The following is a 19961-nucleotide window of genomic DNA, read 5'->3' as shown; positions in this document are numbered from 1 at the left end:
TAGGGATGTGCTTTAGAAAGGCTCTCAGGTCGTACTTAGAGTACAGCTCTTTTGTTGTGAGGAGGGAAGTGATGTAATAATGCTATAATCCTTCATAAAAATGTTTCCATTTTTTTATAACTCCCTGAATACAAACCATGGGTTAGTTATCCATAACTAGGAAAAATAATTAAAAAAAAAAAACCTAAAACTCACCCAGATAGCACTCTAAAAGTCACTAAATAACAAAATTGAAGGCTTGAACTTTCATATCTTCATGATTTGAGTTCAGTTCATTTCCCACACTAAGTATGAAATTATTTAGAATGAAAAAAAGAAAGAACCATCCTGCTAAACTGCCTTTGTTAAAAATTTCAGATGAATTAAGAGGAGGAAAAAAAGGCCCACTGGTAGATGAACCTTGGTGCCTCTGTTCTCCAAGGGTTTCTAGTCTAAGACCTATAGCTCTCTGGGAAGGAAAAGTAGCACAAAAATCATGGATGATGGGTAAATGGTTCTGGTGGAGAAAATACTATAGCAAGTCGACTGCTTATTATTGACTACCATAATAATGGAAAGATCTTTCACAAAAGGAAGTGAGCACCTAGGTAACCTCGTAACCACTCTCAATTTCAGAGGTTTATTTCTTTAAAATTCTTCTAAACCTCAGCATCCCCATGAACTATGGTATATTATAAGTGGGTGATTTTTCTTTTCCCCCAGTTTCCTATTGGGGATGCTATGGATTTTTTCTGTGCTGTTAAACTTCATTGTTCCTATTGACAGACAATAGCTACTACAAGCAGAACAGGACTCTACAGATATCAATACGCTATTAACTATGGCAATGTTAAAACGTCAAAAGTCCCTCTCACCTTAGAAATTCTCAACCTGGTAACTTGATGTGTAAAATACTTCAATCACTCAGTGGACACCACCCCACAGGATGTCAGTTCTCACCTTAGTTGTATATTAGGGTCATTTGAGGAACTTTTCAAAAAAATTCCTTCTGTCCTAAACCCATTTCCAGAGATTGTGATGTAGTAGGTATGGGGTTGAGCCTGGCCACCCTATGTTATGAATACAGCTAGTTTTAATGTGCGGCCAGAGTTGAAAATCACTGTTATATGAAGAACTGGAGTGTTCCACGAATGAAGAGAGTCACAAAAACTTCTTCGTTATTCTTACTCCCCTAGGCTTTGTGACATTGCCTTATAATTATGTAAGAAACAAAGAGAGTGGAGAAATAAAATTGTGTCTCAATTAATGTGGGTATCTGTGGTTTTAATTAGCACCAGTTCCATCATGGTCAGCTCTGAATGGTTCTCCACATTTTAGTGTTTATAAGCATTCACTTTCCACTATCATTCTGTAAATTATAATGCCTTGTATTTTATTTTTATTTATTTATTTATTTATTTTTGAGACGGAGTTTTGCTCATTGCCCAGGCTAAAGTGCAATGGCACGATCTCAGCTCACCACAGCCTCCACCTCCCAGGTTCAAGTGATTCTCCTGCCTGAGCCTCCCGAGTAGCTGGGATTACAGCCGTGTGCCACCACGTCCAGCTAATTTTGTATTTTTAGTAGAGACAGGGTTTCACCATGTTGGTCTGGCTGATCCCAAACTCCTGACTTCAGGTGATCCACCTGCCTTGGCCTTCCAAAGTGCTGGGATTACAGGCGTGAGCCACCGCACCCAGCCAATACCTTGTGTTTTATAATTCAGATCCCAACCAAAACCCAAGGGAAAAACACTAGTATTTTTTTTCAGTATGATCATTTTAAACTATCTTGTATAATTTTTCTGGTTCCCATAGCCACATCATTTTGGTGAATTCATAATCTGTTTGTTTTCTATATCAAATATGTGGCACCTACAAATATCATTCAGAGTGTGTGAAAGTTAGAAGAGGAAAGTTAGAATAATTATGTTTGAATTAATTAGGTTAGTGTAGCTCGCGTGGACAGGCATATGGTTATGGTTTCCCTCCAAAATTTTGTACATAAATCAGGAATTATTCTATGGTACCCATTCTTTCAAGATGTAAGGGAGATGGTACAGTTCAGGTATTGTAAACAGGAGTGAATATAGCCATCTCCCACCAAGAAGGAATACTGAGAGTTGCCAACTGGCACAGGTAGCTCCCAGTACTCAACAACTCACATCTATATTTAATATTAAATAATGGAAATGAGGAAAAAACGAATTCTTTCATAAGAATAACATAATCCCCTAAAATCCTATAGCAGAAAATCTGAGATTAGTTTACATAGTGAAACTAATATCCAAGTAACCATAGATGCCCCTGAGTATTTTTCCAGGGATAATATTCATGGCCCTGGCCTGAGGTTTTCCTTTTATATTTATGTAGCACAGACCTCTTGGGATCTTGAGAACTGTAGCATGTAATAATCAAAAGAAAGGGTGTAATTTTCTTCAACCTATTAAGAGGAAACATGTCCCTGAGAATTAAATAGAACACAATTTGTAAAGTTTGTTTTTAATTATGTACTACTTAGACCCTTGGAATGAAGTCCAAATTGCCCACATTTTTCAAATGATTTGCTTTTGTGCAATAGAGAGCCTGAGTTTGGATATTGTACTTACCCATTTACGTCACTATTTTAGTATTTTCATTTCCTGTTCTGTCCTGCTTAGAATTAGACTTAGTTAAGAAGGACTTGAGTAGCAGCAGATAACCTCACTGTAAATAATTAATAGTTCTCTTACAAGTTTATCTATAATAAAATCTCCAAAATCATCAAGCAGTTATCTCTAAGAATGATGCTAGAAGACCTACTAAACATTCAACATGTAACACTGCCATGGAAATGCATTAAAGGGATATTAAGTTTTTTAATGTTTTAACATTGCTATCTTGCAAAAATAGATAAAATGCTTTTAACGATTTATCAACAGAGAAGAAACAAAACATGGAAACACAAATGAGTAGGCTCTCTGAGATTTGCATGCCATTCAGTTTTGATTAGTTCTTTCTAAATTTAGCTCATTGGCAGGTGCACATCTTTTCCTGGCTTTGCTGGCATATCATGTTGGTTCTACCACAGTCATTTAGTTTTGGAATCACCTGTTTAACTTCTGGCCTGATCTCATTGTGGTGACAAATCACACTTTCTGTGTAGAGGGTTAGAATAAACACTCAACTTGGACTTTTAAAATTCTGCTCTTTGAGAATTCACAGTTCATTTCTTTTGGTATCTAATGGTGTCAGAGACAATGTTTCTAGAGGCACGATTACAGGCTTGATTCTGTTTATTATTGCATCAGTTCTTCAGAATGCTGTCAGCAAGACTGCTAACATTTAAAGATTGAAGCTGAAGTACTCATTTTACCCATAGCAGAAACTTCTTACTTATAAAGCGAAATATAAATTACTTAATTGGAATTTCTTGGAAAGTATCGGCAAAGATGATGTTTCTTAAAATGAATCAGAAAGAAAAAATTACACTGTGCCCTGCTTCTTCCTGCCCATTCGTGATAGACCATGTTTATCTTCACAGCGCTCTTCAACCTCATTCCAGTGGGACTGCGTGTTGTTGCCATCCAGGGAGTGAAAACAGGGTTGTATATAGCCATGAATGGAGAAGGTTACCTCTACCCATCAGTAAGTAAGACGCCAAAGATCTTGGCCATTCGTTCAATGCACGTAAGATAACAATGGCAGCAACAACAGAAAGAAAGTTCTGCATCTATTGTTTCTGCCAGTTTTTGCCTTAGTGTTCAGTCTTTGCGAGAATGCTTAGAAGCTGCTTATTTATCATCATCAATGTTTAGTAATATGAGTTTATCTAAAGGAAGTGTAGTACTGTGTCTTAAACAGTGATTTTGCCATAGTTTAAAAAGCAACCTAGTTTACACATGAATCGAATCTTTTGTATTTCTAGTTAGAGTTTCTTGTACATTGTTTTAAAAGAAACAATATGCATTCTAAAAAAAAAGAGAAAAGTAAAAGGAGAGTGTTTTTAAAATCAGAATTCAAAGTGTGTGGATATTTTATTGAAAAAACAACTACTTATAATATTGAAATGTGTATCTCTTGCAAGCCTCTATGTTTTGTGGTAATATTTATTGGAAGCTGAGCACTTTTCTAACCATACGGCCTCTTCTGAAATATTTTCTATTTAAAACTAATTTGCACTCAGATATGCTGTATTCATGCATATAATGTAGTTAGAATTCATTTCTGCCACAGGTTTAAGCAGTGAAGACTCCAGTTAAAGGTGCTTTTTTCTATTATCCCTTGAGCAAAAATTGATGAAGTCTTAAATGCATTAAAATATGCTCTTACGTGTCATCCTCATGTAAATTCTTTAAAACTCTGTCATTGTTAAATATCACCACCAACAAAACTATAGGTAAACATACACACACATTTCGTGTGTGTGTGTATGTGTGTGTATCTTAAACAGAAACATTCTCCAGGGGGCCTCCCAGAAAATGTAATCGATTTTCTTCAGTCAATTTGGGAAATCCTATGACATGGAAATGAGGTTTGAGCTGTGGATTCCCTTCATGGTGAGCTCAAAAGTGCTGGCTCTTCTTATTCTTGAGCCTTCAATCTGAGTTCCCTGAAGGGTGTCCCCGCACGCAGAACTGGGTCCCACATTATGCAAATTGTGTTCTCTAGCACAAGATAAATATGCAGCATGTTGCCAGCAAGATCAAACTAGAATTCCCTATGCTCCCTTTAGAAAAAATTAAATACAAAAAGGATCACTTCCTAGAGATGCTTTATTTTCAGATACAACTCAATCTTGTTGATTTGGAATTTGCTCTTTTTGTTTCTTTATTTTCTTCCCAAGTAATATTTTAGAGGCCTCAACATTATTAGATGCAGTGTGTCTGCTGTAGCTTCTAGTTCTACTTTCTGTTAATAATTGCATCACAATGCTGTACTCTGATACATATGTTGATGACAGGGAAATTGAAATGTTTGTCTTATCATTGTGCTGCTGAGAGAGTTGCTTTTCATTTTTTTATTTTTATTTTTTGTCATGAGGTTGTAAATGTATGCTATTCTTTTTTAAAGGTAGGGTGTATCATTCTGAGTATGAGTCTAAGCCCAAAATAAAAGTACTGATTATGCTTGGTGCTGGCTAAGCATCAGGAATAGAAACAAGAAATGCGTTAATTGCCAAGTCCAGTCGCCTGCATTTTGAATACGGTTTCTGCACACAGGAATCAGATCTTATGAGGGTCACTGAGGGCAATAGCATTTGCCCAGGGTGAGTCCCAGGAACAATTTCAGCTTATTACTGGGTGTGTTGTTCTCTCCCCTCCTCCTTCCTTCTGATTCTCCAGTTGCTTGGCTTCCAGGCCTTGCCTTCGGTGTCTTTATTCTCTGACTTACAGATGTTGGTTTTCTCCTCTTCCCATCCTTGACTCCTTGCTCTGAACCCAAAGTCTGGTAAGAGACACAGTTTACTCAGCCCCTACCCTAAGAGATCTCCTCTGCCTAAGCCAGGCCCCGGTACGCCTTAGCCATCTTTAGAAAGAGGACTTAGATAAAAACCAAAAGCAATTATGAATCTGTATTAGTACCTCCTAATTAAACTGCTCTGTTTATTTCAATGTAAAAAAATTTGAACTTCAAATATTTCAGTACAAATAATGTTTATCTGCAAGTATTTATTCCATAATTTGTTACTGAGGCCCTACTAAAATAGTAATATAGAGCAAATATAGCAATTATTATCCTATATAAAAATAATAGCTATACCTATACAATAACAGTAGTGGTGATATTTGTACAATCCACTCTGCCTAGCACTGTTCTAAGCACTTTACCTGTATTAGCTCATTTAATTATCCCAATAACCTTTTATAAGCAAATATTATTAAAATAAGGACACTGATAATACAGAGAATTTAAGAATCTGTCCAGAGTCACTCGGGTAGCAGATAGAAAAGATAAGATTGGAGCATAGTTAGTATGACTCATTAGCTTACATTTTTAACTGTTTTATTGTACTGCTTGTATGTGCCAGACATTTTTTCATAATACGGTCTGACACCTTTTCTAACAAGAAGTTATAAACACATTATGATGTAATGAAAAACTTTAGGGAATTGTTACCTAGGGAATAAACTGTATTTCAGTGAAATTATTGAGAAGTATAATTTCAAACATAATCTGTTTCTGTTAAAGATTTTTGAGTAAAAATTAAAACCATAGAAAATTTGTCAAGAAAAAGTTTGATATTGTATAAGGGGTATTAAATATTTTTGATATTTATTACATTTAACATTTGAGCTTTAAGTTTTAAAAGCCATGAGAAAAGTTGTTAAGTCAACTAAGAAGTTTTGAACTAAAATGAGTACATTTTTGAAAAAATGACAACTCCAGTCAAGCTCAGATTTAACGAAAAATGTTAGTGGAGATTTAAATTTGAGAAATAAATTCATCCATTTTAAGCTATGCCAATTTTTTAAAAAATTAATTTAATTTTTGTGCAGTATAAACTAGTGTCTAATATGGAATTGATGTTTTTGAAGATCCATAGGTTTAGATGTAGTCGATAAAATACTAAGGTCATTTCAGCTGAATTCTGGTGAATGAATATCATAACGGTGATTTGACTTGAGGTGTATCTTCCTCTATTTTTATTTCAGGAAGTAACTTTCATAGTCCTTTGCTATCCAAATAAGATATTTAATGTGTCAGATAATTCCATCTTCTGGAGACAGAAAAAAAAAGTACTTGACTGAGATGTAAGTTCCCATTTCCAATGCTAAAGGTGCCTGTTCTCTGGGCGATTTTTCTTCAATATGACAATAGTTATTTCTGTTGTGTTCCTAATGATTGCAATATAGTACTTGATATTGTGTTATAGGAGATTTAATGTCAGATACAAGCCATTTGATTGAAGGTACAGTGTGGGCTACAAGGACACAGAACAGAAACTGGCAGAGTAATAATTCTGCCAAAAATTAGACAGTTTAAAATGATATTTGTGAACCAAAATGTACTTTAACCACCTATAACTATTTCTAGTGATGAGAGAAGCAGTCAAGTTTTTTGTTTGCTTGTTTGTTTTCCAAACCTGTGACTTTTGAAAGACTAACAAAATCCTCCATAGAAAGCCAAGGTTTGGAATGTAAATTGTAAACAATAAGGAAAAACTGGGAATGAAAGGAAAACGTCATTCGTCATCAGGGCAGGGATAAAGGATAGTTGAAGTGAGAATGTGTTTCTGGCATAAGAAAGATGGAGAAGAAAAAGAAGGATGGAAAAGAGACTGATAATACAGTGAATAAATCTCTAGGCTTTATTCCAAACACCTGGGTCCTGGATCTGACAACCAATACCTGTGTTAAAACTTCCTAATCTCTCCTAGTCTGTCCCCTCATCTGTCAGATTACAGGATTTCTCTTGAATCCTTCAAGTTAATTGTGGGGTTTAGAATTCTGGTTTTAGTCTGATTGATTTTTCTGAATGATAAGGTAATTTTACATAAAATGCATAAAGATTCATTATTGGTATTTTATCACAGGCTGGCATTTATGAGAATATTATTTTCCTCCTGGTGCCATAAATGTTTCCATGTTCTAGGTGCAGGCATCTGGGCGGTCATAAGTGCCAATGTTCTCCTGAAATTAGCATCTCATCTGGGTCTGTTGACCAGATTGTATAGGTGGAGAGAAAGATAATCCCTTTTCATGTTAATTTTAAAAATAAGCAAGGAAAGTGCACGGCTACCATGTTTTACAAATATTAGGGCTCATGCGAATCACCTGGAAAGCCAAGAAAAGTATAGATTTCTTGGATCACCCTCTAGATATTTTAGTTCAGTGGGTCTAATGGGAAGCCCAAGAATCAACAGTTTTTAAGGGTCACCCTCCCTCACTTCTGTTGGTTGTTCTAAAGTTACTATTTCAACCGTGAACAACCACACAACAAGCATTGCTGCAGTGGTCTCTGGGGGAGATGGTGATAACGTTAGACCAAGGTGATGGTAACAGAGTTGGTGAAAATCAGTAAATGGACTACCCAGGCACTGAAACTAAATATTTGGATTTTCTAACTTTTCTACCACTGAGCTGAAGTTTACAGAAGTTTGAAAGCAGACCAGCATACTGCTTCACTTATGCAACAACCAGAACTTCTGGAATAGGGGCTGGTCACCTCTGTGGGCTGGCATTACCTCTCTTACCTATCGATACAGGATGAATATGTATATATGCATGTTACTTATTCAAGGAAAGCAAGATAAATGCTATGTATTCCTCAATAAGCATTTTCAAGGTCCTCAAAGTCTTATCCACTCTACATAAGATAGTGTTCTGATACCATATCTTTCAGGAGCATTTTCAAATGAGCGTCTTCTACAAAAGTGGTTTCACCTGCCCTCCTCTGTGCCAGCAGGCTTCTCTTATTGATGTGTCCTGAGTTGTGTTTCTGTCTGTCCTTAGCTTTTCAAGGGCACCCAGGCATGAAAGCATCCAAGCTACTCACCTCATCCTTCCATGAACTGTTCATCTTCTTGCAGGATCCATAATTCTAGCAAAACAAGATGGAACAATGTTAATTTCCTCTTGACATTTATTCCTCTGTTCATTGCTCAAGTTTAGGGTATAGAAATACAACTGCTCTGTGTTATCAGTGTGGTACCTATCATCCTTCAGGGTCTTTCTATTCTTCCCTAAGAGTTACACACCCAAAGACATACATGTCCTTCACCTGTAAGTCCACACCCATGGAGTATTGCGTGAATTCATTGCCCATCCCCGGCAGCTGTCCTGTCTCTGAGTAACACTTTTACATGCCTATTCTCATAAAAATGTCCGCTATTTACTCAGGCATTGGCAGGGCTTCCTATTCCTCCTCCCCTAGGTTTTATGTTTATTTGTTTTGTTGTTGTTGTTTGCTACCAGGCAGCGCATGTGCTTAATCAAATAAACTGAGCTCCAGTGGCCATCACTGGGCATCAACATCTATCACAGGCAAACCAAGGACCTTGGCAGCATTTGAGGGTTGCTCATCCTGGGGAAGAGCCTTTCATTCTCCCTGGGAACCCTAAGGCAAAGCTATACCAAGTTCATCTAGTTACACACAGGTGCCCCTTCAAGAATCGAAATTGCTCTATTCTTCATCTTTCATTTTTCATCTCTCTGAACAGGTTGGTTTCTTTATCATATTTTAAATTTGAGATGATTATTAATCTCTCCAATTATTATAATAATCTATGACACTATGCATGTTTTTCTGCACAAACAATATCTAACACTTTTTGAGGATATATATACACATATACACACATACATAATTCCTATATGTATGTGTATGTTTCATTGGAATTATGCATTCTGCTCAAATTATATGTATACTTATCCCATGATTATGAGTGTTTCTGTTTATATTAATAAAATGTTAAATAACAGTTTTAACATCTGCACATACTTTAAAGCTTTACTTGTTAAGTTTTAAAATTTTTTCTTTTTTTTTTTTTTAAATAAAGCTTTTCTGTGACTTCTTTCACTTTACACTTCAGTTGGATATATCTGCCAGGTTGAAATGGCTATTATCCTTTCTTGGTATCTTGGCTAAGATAATTTATAGTAATAATAAAGCAAGTATGATATTTCAGCTAATTTTCCCTCCAATGCTAATTTCAACATCCAGCATTCATGTAATTCCCATGACATTGAATATTGATGCACAGAATGTAATTGGTTATGTCCAAGAATGCCATTATCTACCTAGGTTCACTAACTGGAAAGAAAAAGAATTTGAGAAACAAATACAGCCAGTAAACTACATTTAACTAATTATAAATCATCTTTTGGACATCCAATTTTTTATTTGTTAGGCTGAAGCTAGATAACAGAGATAAATTACTTTGATACTATCCAGATTCCAGTGACATTTTATGGAAAATAAAGAAAGATGATACTTTATGGAATATAAAGAAAGACATTGGATAGTGAAAAAGATACGGACAGCCTAAGAAAAAGAAGAGGCAAAAGGATAAATATAAAGGAAAGGAGATAATAGAACAGTAGTAGTCAGATGCTTTGGCAGCATTGTGGAAAGAAAAGAGAAAAGAAGAGAAAGGAGAGAGGATGGGAGGATGAAAATGGAAGGAAATGAAGAAAACCCATCACAAGAAGAGAAAGGGAGACCTTGTTTTCCGCTCACTCCACCATGTTCCTGGAGTCCACCTGACTCCTGATTCTAACTTTCTACATGGTGTGGAAAAACAAAACCATCCCTCTTAAAGCCCAACCTAGTCTCCTACCATACCAAAATTACCTTATCTGTTATAGCTCTTTGCCCGCATTCACCTATTTCCCCGTCCTGAAAGTCTTCTTCTAGAGTGATGGCTATGCTTGCTTCATGTGAATTTCAGGCAAAACAAAGAACAAACAAACAAACAAAACACTGTGATCATAGTTAACTTCCAGAGGATTTCACTGGTGACAGTGAGAATGAGTGGAAAGGGATGTCAGCAGTATCTAAAATCTACTGCAATCGTCAAAATGAGGATAGGTGAAAACTTGAATTAAGAAAGCAAACTAAGACTTGAAAACTACAAAACATTTGTCATTGTGTTTTCTTGGCTTGTTTTTGGATAATTTTGTGTGTGTGTGTGTGTGTGTGTGTGTGTCTGTGTGTGTTGTGGGGACAGGGATTCTATGTGATCTGCATGCCTTTAGGTGAGACATGCACTCCACTGCAGCCAAATGGTAACCACTCCTTAATTGTAGAAAGGAAGACACCACACACACAGGCTCCCTTTGTTTCTAAACATATGTTGACTTTGTTTATGTGCCTGCAGACACTAGTGTCAGCAACTCCTGAATTGAGGGGGTGGAAAAAATGAGAGATATTTAAAAGTTTTCTGAGGGACTGTGGAAAGAACTTCATGGTTGTCTGGGTTGGAGATAGCAGAGTCAAAGTTCACCTGGTAAGACTAGCTTAGAACTAGGTAAGCTGTGATGCTTTTCACTAAGAAAATAAAGCCCAGAAGCAGGATGGAGTGGGTGGATGGAGTAAGATGCTGTATTTGGTTAGGGACTTGCTTAGTTTGCCCACAGAACATCCAAGTGGATTATAGTCACAGAATGACTATTGGATGATGGTGAAGCTCATTGATCGTAGAAGGATCACGTCTCAGGGCTGTTTTGGGAAAGGTATGCAGATAGAATCACTCTGTGACAGATAGTAATTGTTGTTCTATTCTTCCCGCGTGTGAGACAAAGATGAACATGCTGGTTCAGTGACATCAGCATAAAGTTAGATATTACAAAGAAGTTTATTAAATAGCATGAGGCCTTGAGAAATCTTTCTCACATATTTTGATTCTTAAGTATATAGAATCTATATGGTCAATTTTGGATGCTGGATAATAGAGCAGAATACTAGCTGAATTGAATTCAAAACTTGTGTTTCTATAAAATTGATGCTAATAATATATGAAGGGAATATCAGGGCTTCAGATCCTCTCATAGTGGTTCATAAACATCAACATCTATAAGACTTACTCAAATGGTTTTGCAAATGGCCTGATCTCAGATATTAACAAAACAGAATCCAAGACTCCAATTAAGTGGTTTCAACATGCCTCAAGAATCATAATTTTGAGGGCCAGGCACAGTGGCTCATGCCTATAATCCCAGTGCTTTGCGAGGCTGAGGTGGGGAGATAACTTGAGCCCAGGAGTTCCAGGATGCAGTAAGCTGCGATCACACCACTGCACTCCAACCTGGGCAACAGAGTGAGACTCCATCTCTAAAACACAAAAAAGGAACCATAATTTTGAATATGTATCCCAGGCATGACTAGTGCTGGTGACTGAAGGAGAGTATCCTTTGCCAAACCAAGGTCTAAACTACTTTCCCACAAATCATGACTTTTCAACTGCCTACTTTTATGTGTACCGTTGGTTATTATCAATGCTGTTATTATAATTTATGAATTCCTAGTTTACTTCAAGCCCCTTGAAGTAAGCAGAACGACATGACCACAAATAGATCTCACCTTTTCCATAAACCAGATGAGTTGGCCTTTGGGGAACTCATCTCTTTGTTTTCACTCTGCCTATTACAAAAATGGCAACCAATTACGTAAATGTCAAGAAGGCCAATATATCATACAGTAAATGACAAATCGACGTTAACATTGAAACAACAATTAATAGCCACTAAAATCTGAAGCAAAATTGTGCATCTTTAAAAATTATACACACATATAAGAGGACTCATGACTGAAATCTCAATATACCGTCTATCCAAGTTGAGTTAAATTATTTTCCTTTTTTAAAAATAATTCTTCTTCTTCCTACTTCTGGGAGGGAGAGTGTATGGGAGCTACCTGTCAGGCACTGTGAGAACCCTGGGCTCTGAACAGATACTGGGTATTTATCTCAGTATCCTCAATGCGGCTCCAATAACTAATCCCATTTCTTAATCACTTTGGAATTATAAGAACAATAATTTATTTTAGAATTTCACAGAAATATGAAAAAGGCTTCAGTTTTCTTTTTTTCTAGAGAAACAACTAAAACAATTCTTACTGAAAAGCCAAACTAAACATTTTTCTTCACATGTTGTATACCAAAAATTGGCAAAATAACTCCCTCAGTACTTTCATTGTTTTTTCTTTTTTATGCTATTTGTTTCTGCTGATTTTAAAACTATAGTTTTAAAACTGTAAACTGTTGAAGCAATAGTGTTTATTTATTTGACTGAAAATATTGGCTACATTTTTATTCTAATATGACCTGTCCACCAAAATTGATCTAACACATTCTAGAGCTAAGAGAAAAATAATGACGACAAAGATAGACGCAGATGCAGTCTTGTGAGACCTAAGAGTTTCTACGGATGTGAGTTCCATGCACACTACATTTTAAGTTTGACTTCACTACGTTATGGAAAGACATATTGTGTTCTGTGCTATTTAGGGTTTCACTAAATGTTGGTTGTTGGTGTTAAGATAACTCATCCAGCCTGGAATGCAATTTCATGGAAAGGGTGCACAATGTTCTTTTCAGCAGAAACACATTAGATCTCTGAAGGGTTTTGTCCAGGGTTAGACCTTGGTTTTAAGATTTGACCACTCCACCATGTTAAATAAAGAGAGATGAGTCACATGTTAATAAGCATGTCCCAGCCCATACAAAAGCACCATAATTGGTTGCTATTTGCTCATCCAATAGAGGTAGAGACTGAATGGGAATAACGTATTTTTTTTTGTGAGGCTTAGGAATAACTAGATTTTTGTTCTCTGACAAGGTAGAAATATTTTATTTGGGCATTCATCCTGGCTCCTATCTATTATTTAGCAGAAATCATTATGTGGGCAAAAAAGATATATCATTCTACTTTACTATTAAGCTGACACTAGTGTCTAATGGTACTAACCCAATAAATGGTGAATATTGGTTTATTCCATGAGAAAAGCATCTATTGATGTTATGAAATAAATTAACTGTGTGTGCCCTTCATGAGGAAACAATGACAAAGAATTGATACTTAATGACTCCCGGTTAATGTAAACATCTCCAATGAACTCACCTGCCTTTCAACTGTGGACCTTTTCTATTACTATTTCTATTACCTACACCTTAGACCATGTGCAAAAGAGATGCCTGTCACAGCAAATTATTTTCTATGGTGGGCAATGCTGTGTTATGGTTTAAAAGTATTGGATTCCTAGCTGTATTTCAGACATAGCTTTGAAGAAATCATTGTCTTTCTTGCTTATAGGTAACGAAGAATAAAATTGTAACATGATGATATATTACCTTTGAGAGTTGTCTTATGACAAACGACTGTTTTATTAGAAGTGAGGTAAAATGCTTACAATGCAAAAATGCAAATTTATTTGCGAGTGCCTTCTTTGTGATCAAAATGTGCTCATATTCTTATGGTTGTATTAAATGATAAAATAATGGTAACAAAATTATGCAACTCTGGAAGAAGTCATAACCTCGACCACATTATTATTTAAATATTGCCATTTAACATTTCACTTCCTGTTTTATAATCATAAATTGTTATCAAAAGAAGTAATAACATTTTTGTATTAAAATTATCAGTAGTAATTATTGAATAAAATTCTTCCTCTCGGTATATAGTAATAAATAGATATTACCAGTTGGATAACTCTGCCTCCCATTTAATGGTAGCCACTATGCCTAACTTCTACACTATTTTTCAAAAATATCAATTAGAAACCTGTATTTCTAGCAATATTAATAACAGAAAAATCAACTTTTAAATCATTCAAAAGTTGTCTAGACAATTTTTACCTAGAGGTGAAATAAGAAGCATTCTTTTAATGTCCATGGAGAAAAAAACTCTAACTTGAAATATTATATTACAATAATAAAAATTATTAAGAAATTTTTCCACGGATGCCATAAATGGTTTAGCTATTTTCCTAATGCAGTTTGAGTCATTTGAAAGACGGTTTTACAGAGTTAGCAAAGCCAAATGTATACCCAGGAGAAGGAGCAGTGAGACTTTATTTAATTTAAAATTACGTTATACAAGAAGGCTTCCACACTGAAGTGGATAGACAGAAGAATTACCTGGGGCAAGAGTTCCCCTGTGTTTAAAAAAAAAAAAAAAAAAAACTTGTAGGAATTTGAATGCAGACAAAGGTATTATTAATTTTTATGCATCATTCATACAATAACAACAACCATAAGAAGAAAAGAAAACCATGTCAGCAATATGTGGTTGTTTAAATGCAAAGTATGTTCAATTATACTCTGGTCCTCTGAGCCACAAAAGCCAGTCTTTATTTTACTTTATGTTTCATGGTCAGGCCTTCAAGTCAATTAGAAATCCCTCAGACTTTTCAAATCATGAACTATCAGGTCCAAAATATGCTATTTTACATTTTTTATAAATAATAGCTTCATTTTGTTATGTTTCTAATAGTGATTAGAAAACACTGCTGAATGTGGCACATAGCAGGACTTAATTTCAATTATCAGATATTCCAACCATTTTCTTAACAAGAAAGAGACTTGCCCAGGGGTCTCCTGAAACATTTCATATCTGGCAAATGATTAGTGTATACTAATTTATTCAATGGTAGAACGTTAAAATGAACGTAACCATTCTGTTCAATGTCTAATTGCATTTTCTATTGATGTCAGTGTTTTATCTAGAAGGATTTGGTACTTTAAAATAGTTTTGACATTTAAAAAGTGATATGTTGCATTCTTGATTATGTGAAATGCTGACAGTAAGAACAGCAAGTTGAAGATGAAGACACATAAAGCCCAGGTTGTGCAAAGGTAGGAAACCCAAAGCCCAGAGTCACTGTTAATATATTAAGAAATTATTATCGTTAATGTCACTTCAAAGTGAGTTTGTTAAGGGTAAGTCTATAACCTGAGGGGTTGAATGCAGAATACATGGGTATGATACCACTAGAGAAAAGTAAAATTAGTTTATTAAGTATGTTGTGTGTGTGTGCATTTGTGTACAATTATTATATAATCGTGAACTACTAAGACAAAGTCTTTGCTACACAATGAAAAGGGTACACACATAAAATCTGTTATTCTGATATGTACTTATAGGTATTTTTCTCTTTGTTATAGTTAAGGGATTTTCCTGCACACTCATTTGTGGAGGCTGTGAAAATAAAATCCATCCTTAGGGCTATTGTATAAGATTTATAATTCACAACTTCTGATATTTTTAACTCTTCAAAGGCAAATGACTTCTAGAATTCATTTCTTAGACAGGCTACAGAGTGGGATTGATAGGTGGACAGATATCATGGGAGGAGAAAATACCAGCTCAAAAGATTGAACGAGAGCTGGCAACAGGACCAGCACTTATTTTTAAGCATTTGGGCCTCTGAGTGACCTTGAGAATTCTGAATGACTTTTTACAACACGATGATGATATTTGAAATGCTTTCCAAGAAATGCGTAAAACACTCTATTACGTTTTATCTAATCTTCAGGTATTGTGATTACATTCTGGCAGAATGGTGGCATTAATTATACTAGGTCAGCAAACATGACCATGTCCATTATATACACATGAGGAACAAGTCAGAATTTCAACAGCTCTGCAGTAAGCCTGGTGGGTTTAGTGCCAGCGTCCAGTATTCTCCTCTCTCTGATAGTTCTTCTAATACCATACAGAAATCTCAGTGATGAAACATCAGTTTAGCAGGGAATGAATGAATGCTCTTTCTTTTCTCTTATATGCTTTGGGATCACTCTTAGAAATCTTCGGAAGATTAAAATTATGATAACAGCAATAAGTATTTATATTTATGCGTGCATGCAGATACATACTTGTTATAATCTCAAATAAAGATTCCATCCAAACACATGATTCTTCTAAATTGTACTCACACAGTTTGAGTACCTGTAAGATATCTGCAAATGTGGTTAAAGGTAATAATTTCTAACATTGTGTTTGCCTGCGTTTAGGAACATATCTCAACAGTACTGTAAGGTAGAATAGATAGTTTAAATGAGCATTTTTATCTCATATCATATAATAGTGATTCAGCAAATATGATGGTTGTACAGAGATGTTTGGGACTGAAACCAAAACTGAGCCGTCAATGCATGTAATAATTTTGAGGTCACATAATGAGTTCGAAATAAAATTAATAGAGAATCCTTTTCTTTTGATGAGGAGTTAAAATATATACAATGAATACTTCAGTATCAATCTGTAATTTTTTTTTTATTCCCCAAAGTGATTAGTAGTGAGGGCTATAATGTGGGGGAACATTTAAAATATTTATATGGCCATGCATGGTGGCTCACGCCTGTAATCCCAGTGCTTTAGGAGGCCGAGGCAGGAGGATCACTTGAGGATAGGAGCTTCAGATCAGCCTGGGCAACATAGCAAGACCCTGTCTCTACAAAAAACAAAATTTTAAAAAATTGTCCAGGTGTGGTGGTGTGCACCTGTGGTCCTAGCTATTTGAGAGGCTGAGGAGGATCATAGGAACACAGCAGTCAGAGGTTACAGTGAGTCATGATCATGCCACTGCACTCCAGTCTGGGAGGCATAGCCAGGACCTGTCTCTAACTTAAAAAATTAAAAATAAAAATAAATCAATAAGTAAATAATACACTAAAATAGTTTTGTGCAGATGTATCTGATATGTGTGCTATTATTGCTTTCACTATGAAGAGAGAATTTGTTGGTAATAGGCTAGTATTAAAGTTGCTTCTTTCGATGACTGTCAGTCCCTTTCCTTGCCACTCCCAAAGGGGTGATGAGGTCAGATATTTCCCCATGAACCAGAATAGACAGTAGGGTGACAGAAAGGTCATCTTGGAAATAGAATAAGAGAAACAAGGTGGCGGGCCAAGATTGGGTATCCTACACACCTCCGATAGTTATTTTAATCTCTTTATGTGATCATCCCAGGTGATCATACGACTGGGCAACCATCTCTCTCACTGTGTCTCATACACCTGCATCAAGCGAGGTGTCCCTAAGTCCTAAATATTCTAAATAAATAGCACTTTCCAAGTATCTGCCTATTTCTGTAGGATTCCCTCGAGGAAATTATTAATTTCCTTACCATAGTCATTAATTCAGCAGACATTGATTTAGGGTAGAATTTGCTTCAATTGCTGGTGTTTAAATAGTAACCTAAATGAAATTGTTAGTTTCCTGTGAATATAATCAAGGACACCAAGCTTTCTGGCATTTAAAATATTTCAATTATTATCTGCTAAGCAAAACATCTATTTGCATATGGTGTTGGGAAAAGTAGGTATCTGTCATCATGGGTCCTTGTCTTGGGAAAGGTGGATCGGGTAGGGAAAAAATGAGGAGTTTTGACATCAAGTATTCTCCTTGTACGTCATTAGGCCTGTTGTGGATCTCTGAGCCCTGATTTTCTGTCCTGACAAAGATATTTCCTTTAAGAGGGTGTCATAAAACTTAAAGGATATAGTTAAAAGCACTTACCCCCAAATCCATACTCAAGTATTATGACTGTGTAGACAGCCCCATGTATGCAAAGGGTATTACTGTTTCATATTGTCTTGTCATTGACTTTTGTCGGCAAGTAACTTGGGATTGGTTTTTTTTTTTTTCCTTCAAGAAAAGGATAAAATAGTGTTATGCATAAGAAAAAACCCATATTCTTCGTATGGAAGGTTATTTGGAAATTCTACCATTAGAAATATTGTCATGCTTGTGGGTAATTAGGAATTATGATATGTATTAATGTCTTATTGGAAGGATTGCAATGATATGAATAAGGTTGAAATACATAGACCCACATTTTCTTGATGTCAACTTTTCTTTGAACACTCATGTGTTTTGGTGGCTGGCATTTCAGAATTGCAGTGATATTGATACACACAGCAACCAGCCTGTGATGCAATTATTTTAGTAAAATAAAAACACCTCAGTAGCATAAGTGTAATTTCAAATGTTACTTTATTTTTGCTTCTCTTTTTTTTTTTTTTTGAGACAGAATCTCGCTCTGTCGCCCAGGCTGGAGTGCAGTGGCGCAATCTTGGCTCACTGAAAGCTCTGCCTCCCGGGTTCACGCCATTCTCCTGCCTCAGCCTCCCAAGTAGCTGGGACTACAGGTGCCCGCCACCATGCCCGGCTAATTTTTTGTATTTTTTTTTTTTTTAAAGTAGAGACGGGGTTTCACCGTGTTAGCCAGGATAGTCTCGATCTCCTGACCTCGTGATCCACCCGCCTCGGCCTCCCAAAGTGCTGGGATTATAGGCATGAGCCACTGCGCCCGGTCACTTTATTTTTGCTTCTAATCCTCCACTGGGAAAGTCTTTTCTACGCTAGCAGATTATCCAAAGAAAAGCGGACTCTGTTCCTTGAGAGCCCCAGCCCTAGGCATGGCTGACCTGACCGAGCCTCTGATTCCACCACCTACAAAATGTGTGACTGTGGGAGGTTACTTCCCTTAGTGGATAATAATTGAAATATTTTAAATGCCAGAGAGCTTGTGTCTGTGATTATGTTCATAGGAAACTAATAATTTTGTTTAAGTCACTATTTAAATACCAGCAATTGCCTTGGTTTTCTTTGGTTTTAAATGATGGCTTTACATTGTGACTGTTGAATGAATTAAAAGATTAAAGTAGTCAGAATGATGCCTAACACTTAGCAAGGGCTCTTAAAATGTTAGTAGTGATGAAGATGAAGAGGAGGAGGAGAGAAAGGCAAGGGGATGAGAAGAAGGCAGAGGTATAGGTTGAAGTCCCTTGCTCTTGAATTGCCTTGTTTAAAATCTTTCTTAAATCAGTTGCAATAGAATGTCACTTGATCGTTTTATATTATTTCCTTGTCCAGACTGTAAACTGCTTAAATGCAAGTGACTGGTTGTAGGAGTTTGCTAGGACTGCGGTAACAAAGTACCACAAACCTGGTGGCATAAGCAACAGAAATGGATCATCTCATAGTTGTCGAGGTCAGAAGCCTGAGATCCAGGTGTCAGTACACTTGGTTCCTTCTGAGGGCTCGGAGGGAGACATCTGACCCATACCTCTCCCATACTGAGTTTGCTGGCAATCTTAGGCATCCCTTGACCAGTAGAAGCACCATCCTGACCTTGCTGTCATGATCACATGGCAGATCCCACAGCACTAGGTAAATCCCCCTGTGAACCTGTCTCTGTCTCTGTGTTCATTGCCCCTCTTCATAAAGACACCGGACATATTGGATTAGGGCCCGCTCTAATAGCTCATTTTAACTTAATTAAAATGAGTGCTAAGTGTTAAGCATGGTTCTGAGTACTGTAATGTTTCAATCCACTTTAAAGACTCTACCTCTGAACATAGTCACATTCATTCATAGCTACTCGTGGTTAGGAGTTTGATGTCTTTTGGGGAAACACAGTTCAATCCATAATGCACATCTTATTTAACTTCCTACCCCTCACAAATTATATGCAACACCTTCCGCATCTTGGAGACTCAAAAACATATTGAAAGAAATGACTGAAAAAATGAAACGGTTTTGGTTAGAACGTTG

At 36.3% G+C, this 19961-nt stretch overlaps 1 protein-coding gene across 6 annotated transcripts in view; it reads left to right on the top strand.

Annotated features, from left to right (window-relative positions):
- FGF14 (fibroblast growth factor 14) overlaps positions 1-19961 on the top strand; it is a 665893-nt gene that overhangs the window by 514963 nt on the left and 130969 nt on the right. For all 6 annotated transcript variants that reach the window (XM_003914048.5, XM_017951401.3, XM_031655725.1 and 3 more), the window contains one exon: positions 3503-3606. In XM_003914048.5, the coding sequence (XP_003914097.2) occupies positions 3503-3606 (104 nt within the window). The remainder of the gene's footprint in view (positions 1-3502; positions 3607-19961) is intronic.

Source organism: Papio anubis, chromosome 15 (genome assembly GCF_008728515.1).
Source record: "Papio anubis isolate 15944 chromosome 15, Panubis1.0, whole genome shotgun sequence".
Taxonomy (NCBI): domain Eukaryota; kingdom Metazoa; phylum Chordata; class Mammalia; order Primates; family Cercopithecidae; genus Papio; species Papio anubis.
This window is presented reverse-complemented; position numbering and strand designations above follow the sequence as displayed.